This window comes from Paralichthys olivaceus, chromosome 20, assembly GCF_024713975.1.
Source record: "Paralichthys olivaceus isolate ysfri-2021 chromosome 20, ASM2471397v2, whole genome shotgun sequence".
Lineage (NCBI taxonomy): Eukaryota > Metazoa > Chordata > Actinopteri > Pleuronectiformes > Paralichthyidae > Paralichthys > Paralichthys olivaceus.
The window spans coordinates 8,318,211-8,344,483 of NC_091112.1; the positions used below are offsets into that span (position 1 = coordinate 8,318,211).

A 26,273-nucleotide genomic window follows, 5' to 3' on the forward strand; every position below is an offset into this window, starting at 1 on the left:
ACACATCACACAGTAAAACGTGTTAAAGTACCCACCCTGTAAAACTACTACAGAAGCACATGACACCGGTTCTACCGTAACTCTCTGAATACAAACGCACCTATGTTTTTCTGTTTCCACGCTGTTTCCTCCAGGAATCGCCTACAAAAAACCCTGCGTGCTCCTCCCAGCAGACATTGCGGCAAAGTTTATGTCAGCTGTTCCTTTTTTGTCCCTGGCTGTTCACTTAGTTGTTGCACAACACGACCTTCGTTCATTGCTTCTCTCTGTGGTGCAGCAAGAAACCATCAAGAAACATGTCTGCGCTCCTCAGAAAGACCATCAACACCAAATCCGCCCCGGCAGCCATCGGTCCGTACAGGTAGGACCAGATTATTAACATGTGCTTTAATTGTGCTCACAGCGACACGTGGTGCGCAGAGAGGTTTGATGAGCCCGGTGTGTGACCAGAGCAGGGGCGGATCTCTGTGATCAATAAACTGACCAAGAGCCAAAGTTGAACTTGGAGCAGCAGAGCAGGAGAAGAACTGCAGAGAGGAAACATCTGTAGAAACATCTGTAGAAATCTCAGAGAGGAAACATCTGTAGAAATAAATATCTGTAGAAATCGACATCTAGAAGTGTCAGAGTAGAAACTATGGCATCTCTCCGTCGACAGGTTCCTTACACACCTAAAGCTCCAATCAGACAGGGAATATACAGGTAAGAATCAATCTGCTCTGAAAAACTGATTCTTATCTGATATCGTTACAAAATACCGTTTCGGTTCGTAATAACTCAAAACATATGTTTCCCGTTTTCAGAAATCATAAATGAATGTTTAATTCCTGGTCAAGTTTAAGTTTTGTTCTTTCATTCAATCAGAGTGAGAATGAAGGGGTGTTTCTGCCGGGACCAATAGGCTGCCAGGGGGCGGAGACAGATCAGACTGAATTCAATGTGCTGACTTGTGATCGTCTGTTGTTTTCAGGGGGAACAAATTCATTCACTTTCATTAACTTCAGACATTGTTAAAGTAAATGAATGACTAGGTGAAGTAAACATGATAGTAACAGTAATGATAATTACGTAGAACAAAATATATATATTATAATCTGTACTACTCCAGCCCCATACACTGTGTATTTACTAAGCATAGCAAGAGAGTACTGTTATACTAACTGACAATTATGTAGACATCACTGAATCATTCCTGAGATACACTGAACATTGCAGATAAATTAGCGCTACATCTTTTATCGTGTGTCTCCTCAGTCAGGCGGTGGTTGCGGACAGAACCGTGTACATCTCCGGTCAGCTGGGGATGGATGTGGCCTCAGGTCAGCTGGTGGAAGGAGGAGTCCAGGCCCAGGCCAAGCAGGTGAAGCTCATAGAGGCTGATGATGATGTAGTAACGATGAAGCAAGTGGAGCCAAACAGCTTGAAGTACAATAGAATCCTCACGTGCTATAATACTGAGAGGATTCTATTGTACTTCAAGCTATGTGGTGCTACTTGCTGCAGATACTCGACTCAAGGTGACTATACGTCACGTGAGCATTGTTATTATCTCTGTGAGAGTGGAGACGTTACATCTTATCCCAGCGTCAGGGTCGGGAAACAGGTTGGCACCTCAGAACTCAAGAGATAACATGTTTTAATCAAACACTTCACGGCCTCTGAACCGCACAGAGAGACAGACCTTTGGTCAGACATAATAACTGTAGACATAAAGTTTCTTTTTTTTCTTTTTCATTTTCATTCTTATGGCATATGAAATGATTTAAAATGCCACCACCGAATAAAAACATAGACAGAGCGTCAAAGATAAGAATGTGAAAGTCCTCAGGGTGGATAGGAAAGGATTAATCTTATTAAATTAACAGATTGGCTATTATAAATAAAGAACATGGAGATGGTTCGAGTATTGATTGACCTCCCTCCCCCCCTCTCACCCCTCAGGCTCTTATCAATATGGGGGAGATCCTTAAAGCTGCAGGTTGTGACTACACCAACGGTGAGATTTAAATACGACCTGACTGTTTATGTGTTTGACTGTTTTCACCAAACTAAACATGAACTCTTTTGTTTCAGTGGTGAAGACGACTGTGCTGCTCGCTGACATAAATGACTTCAACAGCGTCAATGAGGTCTACAAGACATGTGAGTAAATAATGCTATGCAACAAAGCCGATATTAATAGATGTGCAATAGATTTTGGTTTTCTAACAACTGACTTGTTTTCTTTTAATTACGATCTTCTAAATATATAAAAGCAAACACATGGGGGCAGCATGTAACCAGGGAAGACCTGCTGTAGTATCACTGGTCCATCATGTCAACTTCACAAACAGCTTTTTTAGCAAAGCTTGACAGAGGACGTTTAATAAAACTAAGAGTTAAATCATAAATCTTGCTCTGATTTAAAGATTTGTGACGTTAAAATAAACCCACCATTATAACAAACTTATATATTCTAATGAAACAATGTAAAAGCCTGTAATAATTCCAGCGGCACGCTCCAACCATCCTACCTGTGAGCCGATGAGACGATTCACTGGCTCATATTCCACTGACATCTCTCAGAAAATGGCTGCTGACAGGTTTGGCAGTCAGCTGACAGACGGATTCACTCAGCTCTTCCTCAGCTGGACGAGAGCAGTGTCCTCCTCACGCTTGGCCCGCTCATTTCCTCCTGCATCACAGCAGACAGGTGTAATGGAAGCTGCGGTGCCCAGTGAGTTGTAAACGGACACCCGATGTGCGGGCCCACGGGGGAAACTCGACCCCTCCTGGCGAGCTTTGCTGCGCGGACCATTGCCTCTGTTACAAGGCCCGAGCTCGGTCTCTCCTCCAGACTCTACTCAACCCTAAACCACAGGCAGGGAACTTTCCCTGACCCTGATAAGAGCAGAGCACACGTGTCCACAATGATACTGTCATGTCGACTTAGAGATTTCAAGCTGCAAGTTAAGACTCACACCTGCAGCCAAAGTTTTGTCTGATCACTTGTATTTCAACCAAAAAACCTAATATGGAAATGTATTTCTCTTATAAAACTGAAGTATGAACTTAACAACTACAACCATAGGCATAGCTGTATGTAATATATAATTAAACACAGTTTTAATAATTCAAACATTGTCTTTCTAGGTACAGATCCACCAATTACAACTGAAACCATCCTCATATCCTCTTATAGTTCCACTTAATCTAATCTAGTGCTTATATATTTGTTTTGTTTTCTCTCCAGTTTTCACCAGTAACTTTCCTGCCAGAGCTGCTTACCAAGTCGCTGCTCTCCCCAGAGTGAGTACCAACAGAACCTGTGTTATCAGTTCAGAGCTGCAGCACCCTGTGACCCCGTTTAGATCTGCTATTAACATCTGTCCTGAGTGGTGCGATCACAAGTGGTCAACGCTAAGGGCATGTCCGAGTGCACCCGAATGTGTCCGGAGGTCCGATCACTCTGACCACATTCGTCGGTCGCCCGGGGCGCATGTGACCACATAAAACCGTTTACACATCTGATAACTCAAACAAGGTGAAAACAACAGGAATGATGGCAGTGGTGGGTTATTTGCATACAGAACAGGGAAGTGAGATCCAATCACAAGTGGCCACTGGAAATGCATTCTGGAGTAAGTAAAGCAGCAGACCCTGTTGTCAGTGTTTCTCTGTCTCTGTCTTCAGGGTGGACTGGTGGAAATCGAGGCGGTCGCTGTTGTCGGACCTCTCTCAGACTCCTGACTAACCGGCCCCATCACAAACAAGTTATAGACCAACCGCCAAGTGGACTAAGAGTTGTGCTGCTGAGGCCTCGTATTTCCACATGACACATAAAAGAAGTTCTGTTGTTGCCTCTGCGGCTGGTTGACTGCAGCAATAAAGTGTTTTTAGTATCATATCAATGGAAAACTACTGATCTTCACATTCAAATTCTTACAACAACAGAAAACTTAACACCTTACTTGACTTTAGATTCTGGTTTAAGGTCATTTCAAACTGTACATGAAACTGGTTTAATTAACTCACTTTCTTTAGTTTTGTTCCATTAAAACATTGGAAATTAATTCAGTTTGAATTAATAAATGACCATGAATTTGTTATTCTCACAATATTCATATTTTCTTTAGCATAATAAAAAAGATACACATGATTTCAATTTAAGGTGGCTCTTTTAATTAATTAAGTCAATAGCTTATGACAGATTTCAGGTTTACTTTCCAGAGAGAAATCATGACACATCAGAAACAAAACAAAAAAACCCTCTCACATTAATCAGTGCTCAGTAAACCTACAGTGTGCCAGCTCTTCATATTCGTTGTACAATCAAAGCCAGCAACTCAAATGCTCAAATTATTATTTCATAAATCAAATATACTTTTGGCTTTGGTTTCAGTAGAATTACATAATTTAGTAGAAAACTAAAGAATAAACTCTTCAGGTTAAAGTTAGATTACAGACTATTATAAATGTCTATACACCTAATAAACAGTTTACTGAATAATTTGATGAAACACACTAAGTGCTGCAGATCTGTACAGGTTACGAGCAGAAATACAGGAGGGGGAAGAAGGCACAGTGATGACTGAGGAACCCTGACTGAAAGTGGTTATCGCAGGGTCTGCATCTTGGCAACAAGGCGATGTCTGTTTCACACTCACATTTACGCATTCTGTCACTAATATATTCGAACAAGTGAAGAGCTCTCCAGCCGATTAATCTCTGCTGGCATCCACATTGTACTTCACTCGATGGGAGCTGGAAACAAAAAGAGGGAAACTGGTCAGACTGTGTGTGTGTGAGACATTGTTAAAAGTGCACATATACTCACCTGGTGCCTCCTCAGGTTTCGGGTCTGAATCAGTCCCCGTGGCCTCTGGTGCTTTTTCTGTTATGGAAGATGCACAACAAAAACAAACGTGGTCACATTTAAAAGTGTGGAGCTCAGAGACTGAACGAAGTCGAATGTTTCATACATCCATCCAATGTACTTCAAAGGGGCCAAATGTATGTGTCCTCCGCCCATGCATGATTTCAGTAAGATGCACATTTGAGTCATTCCTCATTTACCATTGGCTTTATAGCTTTATTTTGAAAATTGCTCCTTAAAAAACCTTAGAAAACACAAAAAAAAAACTTCAGTCCCAAATTCCAAAAGATTTTGAGACCACATATTGCAGACTTGGGACCTGGACTGAAAAGTCACAGAGCTGAACGTCTCCTTAAGCAGAAACATTAATTAATCAGCCACGATTAAATCCAAAGATGTGAAATCCCAGCGGTGAACAACAAGTGAAAACATGCATCTCTCATTCAATCACATGCTTCATTCTCAGTTTTTCCTCAAAGGCTTGTGATTACAGATTCTTTAAAAAAAAACAATGGATCCCATCCCTGACCGCTAACACATCCAGAAGTGGATGCAGTGCCATGTCGGGGTCTGTTAATGTGACACCTGATCCTCTCTCTCCATTGGCTGTGAAATGGAGGCAGGGAGGCTCAGCGGGCCTGACATCGCTCGTCGCCGGCGGCAGCCCAGTATGTGTTGACATGCTCCAGTTTCTCTGTGGACTCCAATTGCACCTTATTGACACACACCAGTGACAACAAAGTCTCCACAACACACACACACACACACACACACACACACACACACACCTTGCACTCTCCGCAGTGGCCACTCAAACAGGGCTGTGGTCAAGCGAGTCAGGTTGGACACCGAAGGGGGTCGAGATCAAGTGAAGACAAAGGTCAGCGAGTGTCCAAGTTTCAACCTCAACAAGAGTCTGTCCCTTGGTAACAGATCTCTCCTGGTTAAACAAAGTGTAGCACACAAGGCCATGTTTTCCATTTATGTCAGGGACAATCAAACAAATAAATCATGTGAATCATGGGATCCCAGAAACATCTTTTGTCTCTGATAACATGTTTTTCTCTGCTGCCTTTAATGAAAGTTACACTTGATATATTTTACATATCAACACGGCCAGGAGGAAAAACATACCAAAAACAGATTTTCAGATAATCCTCACTCACTCAAACTCAATTAGAAAACAGTGAAATAAAATAGTACAGTTCATAAAATTAAGAGTTTGTTCCATTAATTCACTGTGACCTGATGACAAGTGTGATGTGTTGAGGCTGCTCCTTGATCCCAACCAAATCATTAAATGTGTGACTTATAAACACATTCCTGTGGCCACTGGTGTGTTCATTAAAGGACAAAGTTGCGTGTGTGTGTGTGTGTTGTTGGATACCGCCTGGTTACCGGCATCGCGGTGATACCAGGGAGGGTCGAGGAATCAGACCGAGGGGACGTTCTGTACCTGCATGGTTGGCAGCCTGTGTTCACTGTGTCACCGTGCAGGAGGCAGAGCGGTGCTCAGGTTACTGCTGGTCAATGGAGACATTTGGTCCCTAATAAGTTCCTCTTCCCTCAGTGGGACGCTTGATTGTTTTATGGCTTTGGTTGCAGGTGCAGATTTATAATGTCAAGAGAAAAATAGCTGAATCTCAGGTGGTTTCAATGAAAGTCATTGACCTTGCTTTTCAGTTCACGCCAACCTACCGTGCTCTGGAGCTGCAGCTGGAGGTTCTGAGGAGCTCACTGGCGTCTCCGTGGTGCTATCTGCTGCGGGTTCTGTTGGTTCTTCTAGTGCTGGTGGATCTGCTGGTGGTTCTGCTGGTGCTGGTGCCTCGGCAGGCGGACTGGCAGATGCAGCATTAGCCTCCTCTGCTGCTGGTGGAGCTGCAGATGTGGCATCCGCAGCAGGTTCATCTGCGGCGGCGCCACCAGCAGCCGGGGTTTGGTCCGGGAGAGTTTCACTGTCCTCTGCTACATTTCCATTCTTGTTGGCTGTCATTATGAACACAGTATGAACACAGGACATGAGCCAAACAAGACAGTTTGAAACTCAGTCAGATTTATCATGGATCTAATACTGCAGTGAAATCTTCAGAATTCGTGAATAACACACGAATTCTGATAGATGAATGTCACTTTCTAAAGTTCTGCAGGCTTTTGTGGATTGTAAGATTATGTGACTCAGATATTTTCATAGCATGAATTCTGTTGTGTGCTATAATTTAAGAATGTGGTTAATATAAAATAACTTTATCTGGTGCCTGTTGATGACTCATACAAGCCTCCGATGATTGTACTCCAGTCTCTAACCACTGGACCTTGCACAGATTCCACTTTCACCCGAATAGAGGAGCTCATAGCATTGTGTGCAGTTTCCTGAAAACACAATTATACCTGTATATTCCTGAAACAGCTGAAGTATAAAACATATGCTGCTACTTGTAGTGAAAGTGAGAACAATGGCGTAAAGAAACAAATACTAGGAGCCAGACAGACTTAACAGCGGCTCTGTGAACATGTTGCTGTGTGTTATATACTGTATACTAAGTAACACTTCCTTCCTTCATAAAGATTTGAATAGGAAATATTTGCATAGATCTTGACTTTTTTTTAAAGTTGCATGAGGCAAAGACAGTTCCTTTAAATAGAAATGATGTCAGGAAAAGATGAGTGACTTTGGCAACGTGGACATCTGCAAAAGATTCCTGTATAAATTAGACATCATTTCCAAAACTGGAGCATTTTGCAAATTTGCCACGAATTTCCTGCAGCAAGGCTCCCTCAGTAAACACTGTTCTTAAGCCTGTCAGTAATTTAACATTACTATGATAAAAACTTTTTCAGTTGTGATTGTTAAGAAGAATTAGTGGATCAATGTTTCAGCTGAAGGTGCAGCTGACTAAAGGCCTCCTCTCTTCAAGTGTTAAACTATCTACTTCCTCAAAATGAGGTTAATAAATGTCACCCCGGAAGTGACAAGCATCATTAAGAAAAGGAAATTAGCCACTCGCAAATAGAAAGACACATCCTGATAAATTTGCATTTGACCTCTAAGACAACAGCGACAGTGTCACTAGGTTTAAGCTCTTTCCATCTGGCCACAGATACAGTTTCCAATATGAAGGTCAATTAGATAGGAAAATAATTTGTCCCAGTTGCCATTGGCCAAGTTATTGTGATGCTAATTCATCGAGACCCAGCAGTTGATGTTCTCATGTTCTTTTAAGTTTTTTATATTGTATATTTTGTCCATCTCTTGTGTTCAGCAAGATGTTTGTGTGGGTGTCTGTGCTTCAAATTGACCAAAGGAAACAATAAAGACATCCTTTATATTATTTATCCATTCACATTAGTGATTCACCTTTCTGGAGGTCAGATACTTGTTCTGCTTATTATGAAAGAACTTAAAGTCACATTTATTGACGATTCAAACAATGGATTACATTTGCCCATCACTGTATTTACCAGTTCCTCCTCAGCACCCCAGCCGGGTCCATCTCTAACCCACAACAACCAAGGGGTGCCTAAAGTGGCTTCTCCATTTCCTGTTGAAACTGTAGACTGTCATCAAATCTGCCTTCATGCCACTGTCTCGCTCAGTGGAGGACGGGGCCAGAGACCAGTGTTAAACAATGGCAATAAACTTTCTCGTCCTGTCACTGTGGAGCCGTGACTCAGTGAAAATAAAGAAGCCAGATACTGTGCCCAGAGGATTACACTGACGTTCATTTGCATGCAGACTGTATCAGAGAAGTGATCACTACAGTATAACAGAATGGATGATGCAACTCTATATGGAGGCAGCAGTGAACTTCCAGGACCCCAACCTGTTAGCGTGTCATTCTTAGCATCTACTGCTTTTATCAATACATCTATTGATACAAATCATAATAATCATAAATATAATATAAAATAATCATATTAAATTCCATCAAACCTTTATATACATTGACATATGTGATATAATAGTGGACATTTTGATATTATATTACATATGTAGCAGCCATACACATCTCTATAGTGCAACAAGGAAGAAATACTGATAATTTCACATTATACAAATTATTGTATTACTTTACATACAATTTGTGGCTCTATTGAAAGTCAAAAATAAAGTTTGGAATAGCTTCCACATATATTTGACGGCATGATATGATTTTGACAAAGTTAATAGTCCCTAAAATACTTGTTTGGCCAATTAACATATGTTTGCAATAAATGGTACCTGTCTGCATTGATGTAATTTTCCAAATATCCAATTATGATTATATGAATTATTTTTAAAATATGTGAGTTTAAATCTTACGTCACCTATGGTGCTGGTTCCGTTGCTCTCCTCGGGCTTCGCACTGGGTCGAGTCGTGTCCACAGCTGAAGTTTGGGAGCTGGTGGAGCATCCCATCCTGTCCTGTGCGCACAGAGGACTGGATGGAGAAGTTCAGAGTGCGGAGGTGAGGCTGGAGCTGCGTTGGTGACGTGGAGCATTAGATATCTCTCTCTGTAAATGGAGAAGAGTCCCAAACTGTGGCCGGTGAATCCCCTGGAGGAGAATCCCTAAAGACAGACTGGTCGTGCCGTCAAATTCCTCTATCCTCCTGCGCGTAATTGCGCACCGTGGAGCTTCCTTGTCTCGGACGCATGTTTCAAAACAAGGTTTTTGTTGTGTTCTGTAACTTAGGCTGTTTCCAAGAGGCTGGCGCAGGGACGAAAATACATTATTCAGTCAGTGTGTGTGGCGGCGGCCTCCTCTTGGGGCGGAGAAAGTGAAGCTGGCATTTTCCTCACCACACCAAAGGAACACATGAAAGCATGGCCAAATGTTTCCCTTGAGCATTAATCTTAATCCAGAGTTAATTGGGGAGGAAACTGCCTCACAATCAGAACCACAATTTCCACTTGTAAGGAAAACCCCTGCATTCATAGTCTCACTGAAATACAAACGATAAAAATAACTTGCATCATCTCAAGACCCCTGGTACAGATAGATGAAGTAAATACTCAAATACATAATAATACATATTATGTTTGTGTTGTGGAGTGGAGTCACCAAGTTGTATTAAACTCAAGTAAAGTACAAAACCCTTAAAACTCCTCTTACTTTTAAGATCTAGGTTTATATTTTACATCCAAGCACGTGATCACATGCAGTTAAATAACTCGTCTGCCTGCAGCCTTATCTCTTCTTTCATTTGAATGAAGCTTTGAATGCAGAAGACTCAGATAAAACCTAATTTAAATGATTTTATTTGCAGCCTGTTGTTTTACAGCTGGAACACTTCTACACCTCTCGCTGTGTGATTCCCTCACATCAGTGTCAGTGTAGTTTTGTGAGATGAGTCGGTTTGATCGACTAAAACATCCACTCACGTGCAGCGAGCGACCTGCGCAGTAAACCTCTGCGCAGCTCCTCCGACCACATACCGCCGCAATGCACCACGGTCCTTCCTTTCTCTCCGAGGCCATATTGGAGTATTCTCACCGTAAGACGAGCTCTGCGTTTTCTCAATAAAACTCACATTTCCCTGCTTGTTCTCACTCTGTGTTTTCAGCCACACGTTAACGAAAGTCTCCTCCTCCCCTCCCTGTCGCAGGTTGGCCTGTCCGGACTAAACCGCAAACATGGTGGCCGCAAAGAAGACGGTGAGTGTCTGGGGGGGGCTCGGGCCGCGCCGCACGCTGCTTCACGTGGACTGGAGTATCTGTCATGGGCCTGCTAGCTAGCTAGCACCGCGACAGTCCTTATACACTATCACACACTGCTCGTATTTAATGTGAATTGTTGAATCGCCGCGGCTGTAAATATTTAAAGCAACATATCGCTGCTGTTCTCTCTCGTTGCAAATCCGCATGTTTTATCTGATCTAAGCTAACTAGCTAAAACCAGCCGCTAGCCGAATGCTAGCAAAGTAGCAAAAGTCCAACAAATGCTCTTTAAAAACTTCATCAACACTCTACCCTCGTTCTGTCATTTGTTTTGTCTCCGATGTCGAAGAGGCTAACGTTAGCCGTGTAGCTCAGGTGTTGACCCTGATGAATGTGCATCTCCTCCCGTTTGTCCAGAAAAAGTCCATGGAGTCCATCAACTCTCGTCTCCAGCTGGTGATGAAGAGTGGAAAATACGTGCTGGGCTACAAACAGTCCCAGAAGATGATCCGACAGGGGAAAGCTAAGCTGGTCATCCTGGCCAACAACTGCCCGGCCCTCAGGTCAGCAAAGACACACTCCAGCCCACAGCATCTGAGTTTGATGCATGCAGTCAGTCACTGTGTTTAATGTTGGACACGTGTTTAAAGCAAATGTCCGCCTGTGTTATATTTGTAACATCACAGGAGCTTTGTCATAACTCATATTCTTCAAATGTCCATGATCTATAATACAACCATACTGTCATTGTTTAAAGTTCAGGTTTCTCATCATGTTTGTGAAATAATCATCGACATGTGGCTAATAACTGTAGAATTTGGGTTCAGAATCGCCGTTTGTTCCATTTGCGCTTCTCCACTGCAGGAGGTTACAAGCCTTCAATAGAAAAGTGTTTGTACAAGGTCGTGAATTTCCTTGTTTTACTTACAGTAAGGGTAATTTGAAGATGAGTCTATGTAGTTGCTGATGAATCAACTTACTTCTGAACTATCCCGTGCTTCTGCAGTGGTCAATAGTAAAATAATGAACGCTGTGAGAGATTCAAATGTTGTTGATTCTGGGAGTTGCCTTGACTTCGGTATTTACATGTCTCACAACGACCAGGGTTTCAAATCATTATGTGAACTGATTTTTATGGATTACAGAGTTCGATGTTGGTTGAACCCTAAATAATAATAAAAAAACTTACATTATCATAAAATCGAAGCTTATTTCAGAATTTCTGTGTCAACACATTAGTAGAGTGTTGTTTCTGTACTGTCATATCATAGCTGTTCAGATTTTTAAATATAACTCTTTGGCACATTGATGCATTTCATTTGTGTTTTCTATCTCTTGAAATTATTTGTATCCCCTAATGTGTATTTGTTGCTGTGACTCACATTTCTTTTACCTCTCTGCTGCCTTCAGGAAATCTGAGATCGAGTACTACGCCATGCTTGCCAAGACCGGTGTCCACCACTACAGTGGAAACAACATTGAGCTTGGCACAGCCTGTGGTAAATACTACAGGGTGTGCACACTGGCCATCATTGATCCTGGTGAGTACCTGCTGTTGAACACTGTAAGATAAGTGCAGCCTGTTTGGTCTTTGACACTTTAGGGCTAAATCAGAATTTCCAATGCAGTGGGTCCACACTAGGATATTAAAAGAGACTAATGGGATGTTTCTGACACAAGCGTGTGCCAGTCACCGTCTGGTTGCAAAAATGATGTAAGAACATTAGCTTAGGGCTACGAGTCCCAGTGAGACTCATTGACGCGACTGAATAGCAGCAAAGAACTCACTGACAAACCAGAGCTTCCAATCCCAACACAATGTTTCAGTGATCTATTTTAGACTATGCGTTTCTATCGTATAAGCATGATCGTCATAAAGTGTACTATACAAGTGTGTGTATACATACACACTTTCAGCACATTATGTATATTGTGCTGACCTCGTGTTGACCTGTTAACTTCTGTTTGTTTGATTAGCTGCTTGCAGTGAAAGCAGTTATGTGAATCATAATAGATGAAATCTTTGCATCATTACCACCAGAGATCAACCAGATTCATGTGATAACATCTGTTTTCACAAAAGCTCATCGCACCTCAACAAATGAGACTTCAATTTTCATATCATTATATAAAACACACATTTTTATTTCCTGAGCGAATTTTTGCGCCTGTTGGACCTGCTCACCAAAGTGGTCCACGGCAGGACTAGTGTTTCGCTAGATGAACGCCAGTCGGAGCGCTCGGTTGAGCTGCCAGTGTTTTCTGGCTGGTTCACAAATGCTCCGTTGGTGACACTTCTTCTCATGATGTCAATATTAGCTAATTGAATCAAGTAATTGAATTAAGTTTTCCTGCGTATATGATCATTTTATTTCCACCAATTGACTGTTCATCTTTTCCTCTTCAGGCGATTCTGACATCATCAGGAGCATGCCAGATCAGCAGCAGCCACCTCAGTAGAAACGTTCCCCCGCCCCGTTGTCATAAATAAAGTCGGAGTTAAACGGATCACGCTGGTGTCGTTTTTATTTCTGATCAATACATGAATTCCACACACGTCTATCCTGCCTTAGTCCGCCAGAGAGCAGCAGTGTGCTCCTACTTGCCTACTTAGCATTAGAGGCCTGTCTGAGGGATTTCCTCTCCTGCAGTTGTTTACATCGTGAGCCTGTTGACAGAAAACAGGCAGTGATGGGAACTGAATTTTAAACAGCAGAGCTTTCTTCAAAGACTTAGCAGGATTATCAGTTCATGTGTCGACCATCGTGATCCGCTCCACTCGCTGCTTATCACGTTGGCAGAGTTACACAACACTGATATTTGAGAAAGTGGTTTTTTTTTTTTCTCACTTGCATAAACCATGGGGATGACCCTCAACTGTGTAGTCAACTGCCTGTTGACTGTAATCGAGTAAGGACACTTTCAGAGGTATTAAAGGCTTTGAAGGGTGACAGCCGCCTCTGATGTCCTCCGACGTGTGCTTGTGTGTGGGGATAATATTTTTGTGTATGGACTGATTAGCCTCTAAGAAACCTAGAAGCAAATTATCTTTTTTTTTTTTTTTTTTTCTGCTGATCAAATCTATCACAATCAGTTCTTTGATCAAAGTTGAATCAAACATTTTAAACAAAAAAGTGTTTTAAATATCTTGTAATCTTTAAGTATGACTGTTACTCCATTACAATGCAATTTAGTATAGAATTGTGCCTTTTTAACGCTTGAATATTTATATTGTCATAATCACATCAGTGTCGTGGACACTTGTTGGCTTTGGACTGAAAGACTTGTTTATACAACTAGTGTTGAAACTATAAGACTCATGACAGTGATGTCTGATATGAGTTAATACCAAAACCGTCAGATTTTCTCTCCGACAGAGGACGGGACATCAGCCCAGACGACTTTATAAACCGTCCATCATCCATCGAGTGGTTTGGCCCAGTTTTTCCACTCACTGCTCCCCCTAAGCATTTTTCTTGATTCCCAATTAAATCGAATGAAATCATCCCTGATGATCTGGTTCATGTGCTGCAGATTCCCCCCCGCTCCAAATAAGGGAAAATATCTGAAAATTCTCCACACTGTACCTTTAAAAAGTCCTTTGAATGGCATTTGATTTGTCTAGAGGCGCTTGATTAAAGTTTAGATTAGTTGATTGAATGATAGTTATTGTTTTGTTAAGTTAAAATGTGTGTTAAGCAAAATCAGAGCAGAATCTTAAAAATTTAACGACAGATTTAGCCTCAAATGTCCTTTCACCATCACCCCCCTCTTTTTAAAATTCTGCTCATTGTGAAACCTTCTCTCTGCCTGCATCATTAATTCCTGCAAGAAAAAAGGGATGAGTTATGACCCACTTGTTTTGGGTTTGTTAGTTTATCCCCCCCCCGGCCCCGTCCCACAGGCAGAAAAGTAGGTGAGCGTGTCTGTCTGATCGCCCACTTCAGGTCCAAGGTAATGCCAGCCTCCATTTTGAGGCGGGAGGGTAAATCCTCTCTGATCTGCCAGCTTGTTCATCCGCACAGGGCTGAGGGAGGGATACTGAATCTGTGTGGGCAGCTGGATGCACACACGCCACCATGAAAACCGAATAATCATAAGCTGAAACTTTGCTGTCTCTATCATGTCTTCTTGCATGAATGGTTGAATTTCCCATGTTTTAAAACACTTGTATGCACTAGTTTACCACTAACAGAGAGAATGTCTGAATAAAACATCACTACACTGGTTATATGATGAGCTGGGATGAATTTCTTGGCACCAAATGAAACAACTCAGCTCTCGATGAGCACCTGTGCTCAATTTCAATTGCGTTAAATTGTTCCAGTTTCAGGATCCTGGTACTGTAAATGCTGTTGATTCTTTCAAACATAACTCAATAAATAAATCCAGCAGCAGAACCAGGTTAATTTTGCTTTTTATTATTCAGAGTTGAAGACATGAGCTCATCCAGATCCAACAAGAGGTGTTTGAGTGGAAAAAAGATGGACAACAGTCTGAGCGATTCTAATAAAAATGAGGCATCAACCATCCGCTCGTCCAGATGAAAGCCTTTTCCATTTTTCCTCTAAACTCGACATGACTCCAATCAAATCTGTCAAAGCTCTGCAGCTTTTCAGCCACATCAGACAGTGTAAATAAAAAAAAATGTTTTGGAAGCTTGTATCGTCCAGACACGGGGGGGCGGCTGATTTCGTATTAGAACCACTTAGCTGGGAAAACACAAACATGTCTGTTTGTGGTGAGCTCACGCTGACTTTAAAGTGCAATTTTATTTTTCAGCTTTGTTGGATTTGCAGAAGTCATAATTCACACAGGGACACTCATGAAGGGGCCAACAGAGGGCTACATTACCACCTACAGTATTAGTATCTAAGAAAACTACTTCATGGTACATGTATTTCCAGCTCTAACATGTTATTAAATGCACTATTGCATAGTTACTTATTTTTTCTGTAACAAACTACTTGGGAATTATTGGAAAGAACATGGCTATTATTGGTTCCATTCTTATTTCTAATAATACTCGACTGATTGCCTAAATTGTTCCAGGCAAAGCATTTGCGCTGTTGACTAGCTCCATATAGTGTGAATAGATTTTGTGCTACTATGCAATGCTAAATCAATGCTTTAGATCCCCATCCATCATCACCAGCACAGGATGGACTCAACATGATATCACTGCATGTGCAAAAAATGTGTTACTACATATGAAGGGAGTTACATCATAAAGCCACATACAGCTCGCAGGCAAGCGCACACACATTTTAACATACACACGCACACAGTCTCTGCATGTACAGCAGCACGTCACGCCGTCTTTATAGGAAAATGCCCTCAGTCCAGCTAAGTTCAACTCAAAGATCCGATTACAGACCATAATCAAATCAATAATCAAACCAATAAAGACACAGTCAATGCTGCAAGGACACATGTTCACACATGAATGTTCACACATGAATGTTCACACACTTCTTTTTCAGGTGTATTGCCTCTTTTTGGATGTGAATGTGTCAATGTATGTATTTATGTCTGTGAGGGTTTCCATTAAGTCTCTTGAGATCTCGGAGAAGTACACAAAAACGGGCAGGAAGGCAAACTGGAATAGATCGTGACTGAATTCAGGTGAACGAGGTTTTCACTGGCAGTCGATGGGCTACAGATTTTTACAGAAAAGCGTGTTACATGGGTACGAAAGGAAGACGTCGTTATTGGTCGAGGAACCTTTTCCGATACGATGTCCTGCAGGACAAACTACATCAGTACACAGATGATATTTTAACCACAACAGGACAGACAGCCTTTCGCTACTCACTTCTTTTTCTCTCCGTTTTCACTGTTATACAAAAAAAGTCTTACAAAAATACCCCAACATTACATTCAATGAAGGAAATTTGTCAATTTCTGAAAAAAGTGCTCTTGCATAACTGATCATGTATGTCGCTTTCCTTCTCGTGCTCTCTCTCTCTCTCTGCACCATCTCTCTTCAGGTAGTTTGTTTCTATACAAAGACCACGAGGGAGATTCACAGTATCGGGGGTTAACAGTTGGTGGCCAAGACCGGTGGGTGCACGTTTCACTCAAAGAAAAGTGCAAATTAGGTTGGGACAGAGTGTTCAGGGGCGTGCAAGAGTTTCGATGCTGCCAGTTAGCAGCTGCCAAGAGGGAGGGAGGGGAGGGTGGGTGATGATCAGGGGGAGCTGTTGGTCTTGAAGTCACTGTCCTTGGGAGAGGACAGAGGAGAATAGAGGGGAGGACAAAACGTCACAACAGGTAGGGTGGTGGAGGGCGGGGCACAGTCGATGGCGATACTGGCTCAGCGTCACTAATCTACAATTGGCAGGAATCCAAGCTGAAACCAGCATCTAAGACATTGTTTCTCCTTGGTTTTACAACATGTTCCAGGGTCCTACTGTCGGAGAGAGATGTGATGGGTGTTTGGAGGGGTTGTGGGGGTGAAGGGTCCAGCGGCGAGGACTTCACTCATGCCTCCATATACTGGGGAGGAGGCTCCTTGGGCGGAATGGCAATGGCTTCTTCATACGGTGGCAGCAGAACCTGAAATAACAGAAATAAAGGAGGCTCAGTCCAAAACAGTGAATGGTTGGAAACATTGAACTATCCTCCACAAATTCATTCTATCTCATAATGGGAATTTGTCAGGGATATTGCGCTAATATTTTGGGAAGTGAATACAATTTACAAAACAGTAATAGGCAGCGATTTCATACTTGGCCTTAAACCTCATTTATGCTCAACGTTAGATATGTATATGTGTAAAAGGACGGAGCCTTCTGTCTGTATTCAGGGTTAACAGACAGGAAGACAGACAAAATGGTGCAGTACCACCAGTAATCGTAGGTAGGCAGTGTAGGTAGTAGTTCAAGGAAGAAATGTTGTAAACAATGGTTTACAACTTAAATGAGTTTGTAAGAAACTACAGGAATCTATAAGACATCATCCCAACCTCGTCCACTGTCGACGTGTTTGTTGTTGACTCTGCGATGGATGTATTGCTTAGCAACCACGCCAACGTAAAGGACACGTGGAAGCATGTGGGCAGTGACGTATCTCTGTTCATACGTTAAGGCAGCATAAATGAGCCTCTAGCCATTGTTGCATGTTTCCCCCTGATTAATTCGAGCTCTTTATACCTCATCTGTATAGAATAAATTACTAAAGGCAATACATACACACACACAGGCCAGGCTATGTTCAACCCTAGCAAAAGTCTCTCTCTGTAAATGGTGTTATAAAACCAGCCCTGCTGCTAATTCAGTGAGAGAGAGAGAGAGAGAGAGAGAGAGAGAGGGAGAGAAAGAAAGTGAGAGAAAGAAAGTGAGAGAGAGAATATTCTCGGAGGGGATAGAGCCAGAGAGGCCCGGCAAACACATCACAGGCTGGATTTGAAATGAAGTGGACAAGCAGACTATTATGTAACATGTCCAGAAGAGCGAGAGAGGCAACGGACAGAGATATATTCAGGGGGGAGGAAAGTGATAGAGAGAGAGAGAGAGAGAGAGAGAGACGACCCTTGTGCATTTTAATGGCATTTATATAAAAGGGGGACAGATAAGCAGCTGGGTAACTTGATGTACGATGCTGTAAAAAGCCATTTAGACACACTGAGGGATTTCTAATAGTAAAAATAGATGGAGCGCTCTATTCATTCACCACTGTGTGTGTGTGTGTGTGTGTGTGTGTGGAGGGAGGGAACACCATGATAAAAACATAACGTCACTATTGAGGACAATGTGAAAGCTGTTTAAACTGTTAGATGCTGTTTTTTTCAAGAAATTTCTCTCATTTAAATCCATGTAGCCGGTGCTGCTTATTGGTGGATTTAAAAATCTTTCTGACTTGTATTTTATTACCTTTCATCAATTTTGGGGCTCTGTACTCAACTGCTCATCCACATTAATTTGTTGAGAAAATCCTTAATTTTAAAAATATTAAAACAATAAATGATACAAGGGTTAGGGGCAGATTGTTTTCATTATAAAACCCACTGGCACATACCCAGTATTTGCTCAAAGGCCATATGACACACAACATGATATCACCTGCTGGACTAGCTCCTGCCCTTCGTGTCTATTTCGTGAGGTGAAAAATACGTCATCAGTGAAGCAGGGCCACGGCAGCACAAGGACGAAGTGACGACAGAGGGTGTGAGACAGATTAATGTCTTATGTATCGGTTGAGGATTACAGACGGACAGACAAATGGAAACCGTGACTGTGTTAAAGCCTCTCAGAATCCCAGAGTTAACGCTGAGGGACGGAGGACACCGGGGCTCTAAGCAGCCGGCCAGTCACACCTCCGGACGACCTACAGCACTGTCCTGAACCAACAACACTTATGTCACGGACTGACACACGACTGATGCAAACTGCTCAACAGCAGAATCCAGAGCCTCGACTAGACTGCACACACTGTAGAGTCTATGCTATTCTACCACTTATACACAATAATTTCATTTACAACATTGTGATTATCAATACAACTCCTTAAGTGATGTGTAGGATTTTAATGAGTCAACAAATAAAAAATGTTATACATTTAATCACTTTTACTATTGAGTGACTCATGTAAAGTCGACCAAACTGGACGAACAAAACACCTTTTGAGTTTTATTACAACTGACGGCTACCACAGGTTATTTTTCACGTTTGGAAGGGATTGGTGAGGTGAGGGGTATTCAGCTGCAACGTGCAACTTCACCACTAGATATCACTAAATTCTAAACACTGAACCTTTAAAATGAAAATTCTCTCTATTTTTCAAATCTAAATTGCTGCTCTAAGCACAGTTACAGCTAAATAAAATGATGATGTACATCACAAGTAATACCTACCTTGTACATTTAGAGGTATCAACTCATTGAACTGCAATAACATACAAAAGTAAATATGGTCTATATTTTAGTATTTTATCATCTGAGTATTTTACGTTGGGCCTAGCATTGGCTACATGTGTATCGATGTTGGGCAAATGCACTTATATTAAGATCCGAGGATCGGAGAATATTCAGTGTGTCCTTGAGGTAAGGAGCGGGCGGGTGGATGAGCGGACTCACCGTGGTGTCGTTCGTGGTGACATAAACCAGGACCTCCGTGGTGCCCCTGCCGCTCACATATCTGTAGCAGTTCCACACACAGCCAATCAGATAGGCCTGAAAAACAGAGGACACACAATGACCTTTAGAAACAGCGTCTCCACTTTTCATTATGATCTCATCCATTCATCAAGGTTAAAGATGATAATGATGATGACAGCAGACATGCAACATATGAATAGTTCATAAAAGCTCCAATATGTCAGCTGCATGCCAGGCACGTAAGGACTCATGGCAATTCAATTGACTTTCAAAAATCAGGGCATTTTAATGAATGGTCCAACCATCAAACGATTTACCGAAAGCTACTTATCAGGCATCTCTTGCTTCACTAAGGCTGTCCGCACTGAGGTTGTCTGAGTTGGCAGAGGAACAGGAGGTTCATTGTGCATATGTGTGAGCAGCCTGCTGAGTCGGTACCTCTGCCAACCGTAAGAGCAACCGACGGACCAGGAAGCCCAGTGGACTGCTAACGAATCACTTTACCATCTGCTGAGCTGACCTCTTCGCTGTGACACCAACTCAAAACTGAGGTTAACATATCCACGACAGTATTGTACGCACAAATGCAGCTGTAAAACAGAATACGTAAAGTTGATAATACATATAAATGTTTATGTCATTTTAAGGCACGAGCATAACATTGTTTTTTGTTTTTTCAGTGAAATAAGATTTTCTATGCAATGTTCAATAATATTGTTTGTCAGAGCAGTTTTCAGACATGAAAAAATGTTTGTCTTTCACATATGAAGGACACAGCAGGATATAGTCCAGGTCAAACGTGTTTACGACACCAGCAAATTGTCCATAACATTCAGACGAGGGGTGGTGCCTGGATAGAGGACACAGGAGGCAGGAAATGACGCATAAATCGTTAAGAAAATATGTTATTTTGTTCACTTCACATTTGTGTTTTTACAGTCTCACCAGAAAATTTCAGGAAAATGTTAAGATTTCAGTACATGTCTAAAAGCAGCTTACGTCAAACAGTTTCTCTTTTTATTCATCCAAGCTTCCATTGATTTTATCAACATTTTTGTATCTGCTTTCTGTTTCTACCCTCTTTTGTCTTTCCAGCTCTCCTTCTTCCTGTCTGTCTTCATCTGTCATTCATGCCAAATGCAGTTGAATGGAGAATTTTGGCTCCAGCAGGAACTTCAGCAGGTGCTGCCTCTGTGCCGAGAGCTCAGTGCGTCCTTCAGCAGATTTCAGATCTGGTACTTTTCCAGGCGACTGACTCAACTATCATCATGAAAAGGACCAGGATAGGAGCCAATAGACTGTATATGCAGCGCATCGATAAATATGGGCTTCTATTGATTTCACTTGGCAAATGTCAAGATAACGCTCTGAGCAAGAACGCATCTACATATCTGTGATATTGAATTTCAGAGCAATGTGCAGTTAAATGACCCCACATACACACACTGTGCAACAAAGCTGTCTGTCTGAGTCATGGCAGTTATAACTCTTCTCTCTCTGTGAGTCCAGCAGTTTGTCTTCCAGTGGCTGCTTCCCATCATAAAGCCTGGCTCTGGATATCTGCCGAGAACATTTCCAATCTGAGCTCAGAGGAGAAACAACTTGATTTGATTGTACAGATGACTGCAACTTCATATCCCATCTCGTCCCAGAGCCCCAGAGCGGAGCTGCGCCTGGAGAACCATCCATGCATTAAAGGGGAATTAGCTTGACAGGAGTTGGTTTCCTGTTGTCCCCGACCCACTGCTCTCTGGCTGTGTGATAATCTCATGACGAATATTGATAATGGAAATGTTCGCACTGGCAGAGTCATTATACACACCATATGGCTCGTACTGCACCGAGATGTTCTCAGTTTGAAGCTTAATTGCTTTAATCACATTGCAATATAATTAGCAGATCTATGAAACAAGGCAGTTTTATATGTGTTGCATATATCCTTATATTCTACAAGTTTACATTTTTCTATGCATCTCTACAGTGTTAGACATCAGTCACATGGCTGCATAACATTTAGAATTCTGCCTTGCAGTTGTATCTTGTCAGTCAAGTTGCAGTTTATATTCATGATGGTCCAGACTCACAATGTATTGAACAGTTGGAAGGACTTTAATGAAAGTTATTATCATAATTAGTGTATTATAATTAGCACAATCTTTTGAGTTATTGCTAAAAATCTTTTTTGTGAGGTCAGCTTGAGATTTGACTATCAAATTCTAATCAGTTCATCTTTGAGTGCAGGTGTATGTTTGTATGAAATGTAATGAAATTGCCTCCATATGCTGCCCTGGGAAAAGCGTGAAGTGAAAATTAAAAACCATAAACTAATCATTCATCAGTTATATCATGTTCAAGATAATAGGATGGATATGAGGTGATGTTGGCCTTTGACCTCTGAAATCGCATCCATTCATCCCCGTGCTTAATTTGAAGAAATTCCCCCAAGGTGTTCCTAATATTACGCTCATGGGATGGATGCAAAGAAAAATCTGCAAAAAACATAACGCCTCTGGCCTTAGCTGTCACAGATGCATTAGAAAGGCCGACACTAGGAAGACTGGGAGAACCTGGAGTGATACAGGGATTCAGTAGGATTACCTTGAAGGAGAGGATACAGCCAATGAAGACGAGGACTGCAAAAACTAGGCACATGTTGTTGGTGGACATGATGTCCTCTTTGTAAGGGAATGTCCCCGGCTGAAACAAGAGACAGAGAGAGAGTGATGAAGATTAAATCTTAAACAACTAAATAGATCTGCATAAAAAAGACCTGTGTTAATGACTTTCTTTCACTGAACCAGCAAAATATCCTGAGTCTGATTTGTTGCTTAACCATTATCACATTCAATTAAAAAGCAGTAAAGTCTTTGTTGAACTCGAAAAATGTTTTGCACAGATGAGATTGACATTTTATTTTTCCCATTGAGAACAAATGAAGCCTCAAGCCTAACAGGGTGTATTATTTGTGAACATGTGAAATGGTCCTCACCAGCTGCTGGAGGTAGTCCTGCACTGTGTTGGGATAAACCACCACGCTAATGGCTACCAGTGTGTTAAGGGCAAAGTCGAAGATTTGGTAGCAGAAGAATGGAATGATCCAAGCAGCATGTTGCTATAAAAGGAAAGACAAATAAGAAAAATATTGAGAAACTCAAAAAGCATACACTTCTGTTACTGATCATTGTCAGACCAATGATTGAATTTCTCTTGTTTATTTACCTTGTAAGCACCGTACGTTGCCATGCCACATATGAGAATCATGAGTAGGGATATTGCAGTAGCTATGCAGATATCTGCAGAGAGACAAACACAACAAGGTGAAGGCAGATCATCGGGGTTTACCAGTGAAAGAAAAAACAGTAGGAAAGTAAAACGTCATTTCACAGGAACCTTGAATCCACTGATGTAATCAAAAAGTCTCTGTGAGGACATGGATTTATACAAAACAAAGCACCCTGGTAACCTCACTATTTTTAGCATCCAATCTGACTCGGACAAAACATGCTCGACACGTGGCTAATTGTTATGCAAGGTGCTAAATTTGACAAAAATACAACACCCTTCTCAGATTCACATTACAGCTGTGAAAAAGACTGATGAGGCCCTTGCGGCACTCGGGACAAGATATTTATATGTGTACAGGTTGGTGAAAATGACCCCACGTTACTGCTCATCAGAGTCAGTGCTTGCTGTGGAATAGGTGTATCTCCTCTATTTTTTCTTAACCTGAAAAAACAATTTACAAAAGGACTTTTGCAAAACTCAAAAGAATGAATGCAACTACGCTATCTAATCAAGACAGTGGGTTTTCCATTACACTCACAAAAGTTATTATTGCAGCTCATACTGTGTTAAGACCCAGGAAATGACGGTACCCTTCAATCTTAATCCCTTTTCTCTCATAAACAACACATGTATACATAAATGCCCTGCCATCCATTTCACCCCAAGTTTTAATTTCAGGATTTCTGTGCATCTAATTATAGCGATATAATAACACATAATAACAGCCCATTTCCATCCATCCCCTATGTTTCACTATGTTTGATCGACACTGCACAAGCGACAACGCTGTCCGAGGGCGAGCCAGTCAAGATGGCCGTTTTAATCCGATGGAGAATTAGAGCAGTCGTTTTAATCAGAGTAGCCAGTGACAGGGTCTGTGGCGTTCCAGAGGCGACTGTGATGATGATAGCCGCCAGAGGGTAAGCACTGAAAATACACATGGAGGCTGATTTGTTCTTTATGGTGCTGAGCCTACTCAGCTATGTCCGTGCTGAGAGCAGCATTCTGGGAAAGGACGTAGTGGGCAGAAAAGAGAAGGTGATTTTAAAGACGCTGAAACACATGGGCTACATGGACACGCTGCTCATTTTAATGACCTCTCTCTGGATATACCAAAAGAATATTCTTATTGAGTCATGCAATGAGATGATGATGAATGATGCTGACACTGAGATTAAATTATTCTATTATTTGCTTCTGCACTGTTGCCTGTACTTAAATAAGTAAGATGAATCTGAGCTGGAAATAAATGAAGACACCATAGCAAACACCAATGTCGGACTGTACACATACTAACTTCTGGATTTATGTTTTCTTTTTTTATCTTTTTCTATGCAATTATTTTAATTATTTATTAATCTGTTGAGGATTTCTTGAGTAATTGATTTGTTGGTTTGTCAGTAACTTATTAGAAAATAATGAGAACTCCCAATAACAGTTTCCCAAAAAACAGTAATATCTGTAAGAAAAATAATTAGTTTTTTTTACCAGAGATAAGGTCCAGACTCATGTTTAGCACTCAATAATCAGAAAAGTTGCTGATTTATTTTGTGCTGACAAATGGTTTCATTAATCTAAGATAACAAACTGCCTTATTGAGGACATTTAACATAATCTATCATCCCGCTAAATCATTTATACCAAGCTGGACATGTGACAATGAGGGGATTAGCTGCACTCACTTGCATCGTCCATGACATCGATGTCAGTTCCCAGCTCAGAGCTGGTAAGGTGGTAGCGGTACTGAATTGGGTCGTTGAGTGCCGACAACAAGATGAGTAGGACCACTGCATTGATGAGCTGTGGGAAAACATCAATATAAAAAAAATGCATAAAAAATCAATATTAACATTATATTTCACAGTAAAGCCCAAAGCCCATCTATTACCCATCATCAAAATCTTGGGTTTAATATTTTATTAGAAATTCCTTTTGTGCATGTGGCATTTGTTAAATCAAATAAAAGACAAACCTCAAACAAAATACATACAAAGATCGTATTAGTGCAACTGTGGATACATGTAATTTTGTTATTGGTTGTATTTCTGTTTTCTTTTTTTAATTTCACATTTACTTATGAATAAACTGTAAAATATTAAGCCCTCGTTACATCACTTTATCATAAGGGTTAGAGAACCACATCTGAGGAATCGCTGTTGTATATTTTTAACATATACATCATCTGATATATCAGTTCTGTTTCAGAAACTTTTTACTCCCTTATTTCAGTACCAACGATCCATCCCCCCCAAAAATCCATATCAGTAGGGCTCTAGAAAATAGTGAAAAATACGATCTACTATTTAACAAATCCAACGTAACATTTAATTTACCTGGTTTATTGAATTAAGAACAAAAAATAATATAAATGTATAGAGACACTGCTGTTATTCTGTGGTGTTGCTACAGGGTCATCTCAGCCTTTATCCAATAATTATGATAAGAATAAGAAAAAGATCTCATGAGACTGAATGAGTCTTGTACCTGTGTGATCTTTACATTTCATCTCTGGAGGTATTCCTCTGTTTTATCAGACCTCTGCTCACCCTGGGTCAGAAAGTCACTAAAGGTCAGGGATTTAACAAGCTTACTGAACTATGTTTAAAACTTTAGGTTATCCCGTGGGTAGAAACAGAAAGGTAACTCTATATTTAACCTCTACAGATGTAAGACAAATCAAACAGAGAGGTTTTTACATTTCATCACAACAACAACAAAGAAATCATCTTAAAATGGAAGAAAACACCGTGAAGGCAAATTGGGGATTATAAGATATGATATAAAATAATAAATACATGAGAATAACCGTGAGAAATAATGAGTTATTCAGGTGAAAGAGCAATAAAGACAGGCTGCAGGTCACAAGTGTTATTTTGATGTAGAACAGAGGACATTGCTCAAAATGGCAAATGAGAGCAGAAAAACAAAAAAACAGCAGCAGCTAGCTAACTTAGCTTCTTTTCGCTTTAAACTCAACGACAGCTCGTTCTAGCATCTTCCACAGCTAGTGTCACGTTTACAGCCACTAACTTAAAATGTACGAGTCTGATACGTGGGTGATAAATGTCGAAAAACGCGACTCACCATGTACCATATTCCCAGAATGATGGTGCCCGTGCGGACATGGCAGCAGAGGCAGCAGCTCGTCGAATACCACCGGTCCCACGGCGAAATCATCTTGTCTCTGTTATCCTGCTACGACTTGACAGGCTATTTCATGAAGGCTGCCGAAAATTCAAAGGTTCGAGTCAACGACCAGAGAGAAGAAGAAGAAGAAGGAGAAGAAGAAGAAGGAGGAGGGAATGTCTGCGTCCTTGGTGCGAGGAGGAGCGGCCACATCCAGCGTCTGTTCCCCCGTCACTGAGAGCGGACTCCCCGCGAACACACAGCCGTTAATCT

At 41.3% G+C, this 26,273-nt stretch overlaps 4 protein-coding genes across 7 annotated transcripts; 2 read left to right on the forward strand and 2 right to left on the reverse strand.

The window, feature by feature from the left end:
* Positions 1 to 165: 165 nt before the first annotated feature.
* On the forward strand, positions 166 to 4,138 carry rida (reactive intermediate imine deaminase A homolog). Of its 2 annotated transcripts, none has more exons than XM_020101972.2 (6): positions 166 to 361; positions 1,255 to 1,360; positions 1,942 to 1,996; positions 2,074 to 2,142; positions 3,233 to 3,288; positions 3,673 to 4,138. In XM_020101972.2, the coding sequence occupies exons 1-6, from the start codon at positions 297 to 299 to the stop codon at positions 3,727 to 3,729; spliced, it is 408 nt and encodes a 135-aa protein (XP_019957531.1). In that variant the 5' UTR covers positions 166 to 296; the 3' UTR covers positions 3,730 to 4,138. The 2 variants fall into 2 exon arrangements, with proteins under 2 accessions (XP_019957531.1, XP_019957532.1); XM_020101973.2 differs by lacking the exon at positions 166 to 361 and adding an exon at positions 494 to 702.
* On the reverse strand, positions 4,139 to 10,939 carry LOC109638821 (brain acid soluble protein 1). The gene is made up of 5 exons (XM_069515788.1): positions 10,805 to 10,939; positions 9,161 to 9,777; positions 6,554 to 6,841; positions 4,817 to 4,873; positions 4,139 to 4,743 (listed from the first exon to the last, which is right to left on the reverse strand). The coding sequence occupies exons 2-5, from the start codon at positions 9,249 to 9,251 to the stop codon at positions 4,730 to 4,732; spliced, it is 450 nt and encodes a 149-aa protein (XP_069371889.1). The 5' UTR covers positions 9,252 to 9,777; positions 10,805 to 10,939; the 3' UTR covers positions 4,139 to 4,729.
* Positions 10,216 to 13,000, forward strand: rpl30 (ribosomal protein L30). The gene is made up of 5 exons (XM_020101974.2): positions 10,216 to 10,329; positions 10,441 to 10,489; positions 10,910 to 11,055; positions 11,903 to 12,033; positions 12,900 to 13,000. The coding sequence occupies exons 2-5, from the start codon at positions 10,469 to 10,471 to the stop codon at positions 12,950 to 12,952; spliced, it is 351 nt and encodes a 116-aa protein (XP_019957533.1). The 5' UTR covers positions 10,216 to 10,329; positions 10,441 to 10,468; the 3' UTR covers positions 12,953 to 13,000.
* Positions 13,001 to 14,892: 1,892 nt separating this feature from the next.
* On the reverse strand, positions 14,893 to 26,273 carry laptm4b (lysosomal protein transmembrane 4 beta). 3 transcript variants are annotated; one of them, XM_069515786.1, is made up of 8 exons: positions 25,959 to 26,205; positions 24,557 to 24,674; positions 22,809 to 22,882; positions 22,579 to 22,701; positions 22,188 to 22,286; positions 19,569 to 19,664; positions 19,347 to 19,377; positions 16,894 to 17,050 (listed from the first exon to the last, which is right to left on the reverse strand). In XM_069515786.1, the coding sequence occupies exons 1-8, from the start codon at positions 26,049 to 26,051 to the stop codon at positions 17,031 to 17,033; spliced, it is 654 nt and encodes a 217-aa protein (XP_069371887.1). In that variant the 5' UTR covers positions 26,052 to 26,205; the 3' UTR covers positions 16,894 to 17,030. The 3 variants fall into 3 exon arrangements, with proteins under 3 accessions (XP_019957471.1, XP_069371887.1, XP_069371888.1); XM_069515787.1 differs by lacking the exon at positions 16,894 to 17,050 and adding an exon at positions 18,549 to 18,583; XM_020101912.2 differs by lacking the exon at positions 19,347 to 19,377 and having other exon boundaries at positions 14,893 to 17,050; positions 25,959 to 26,273.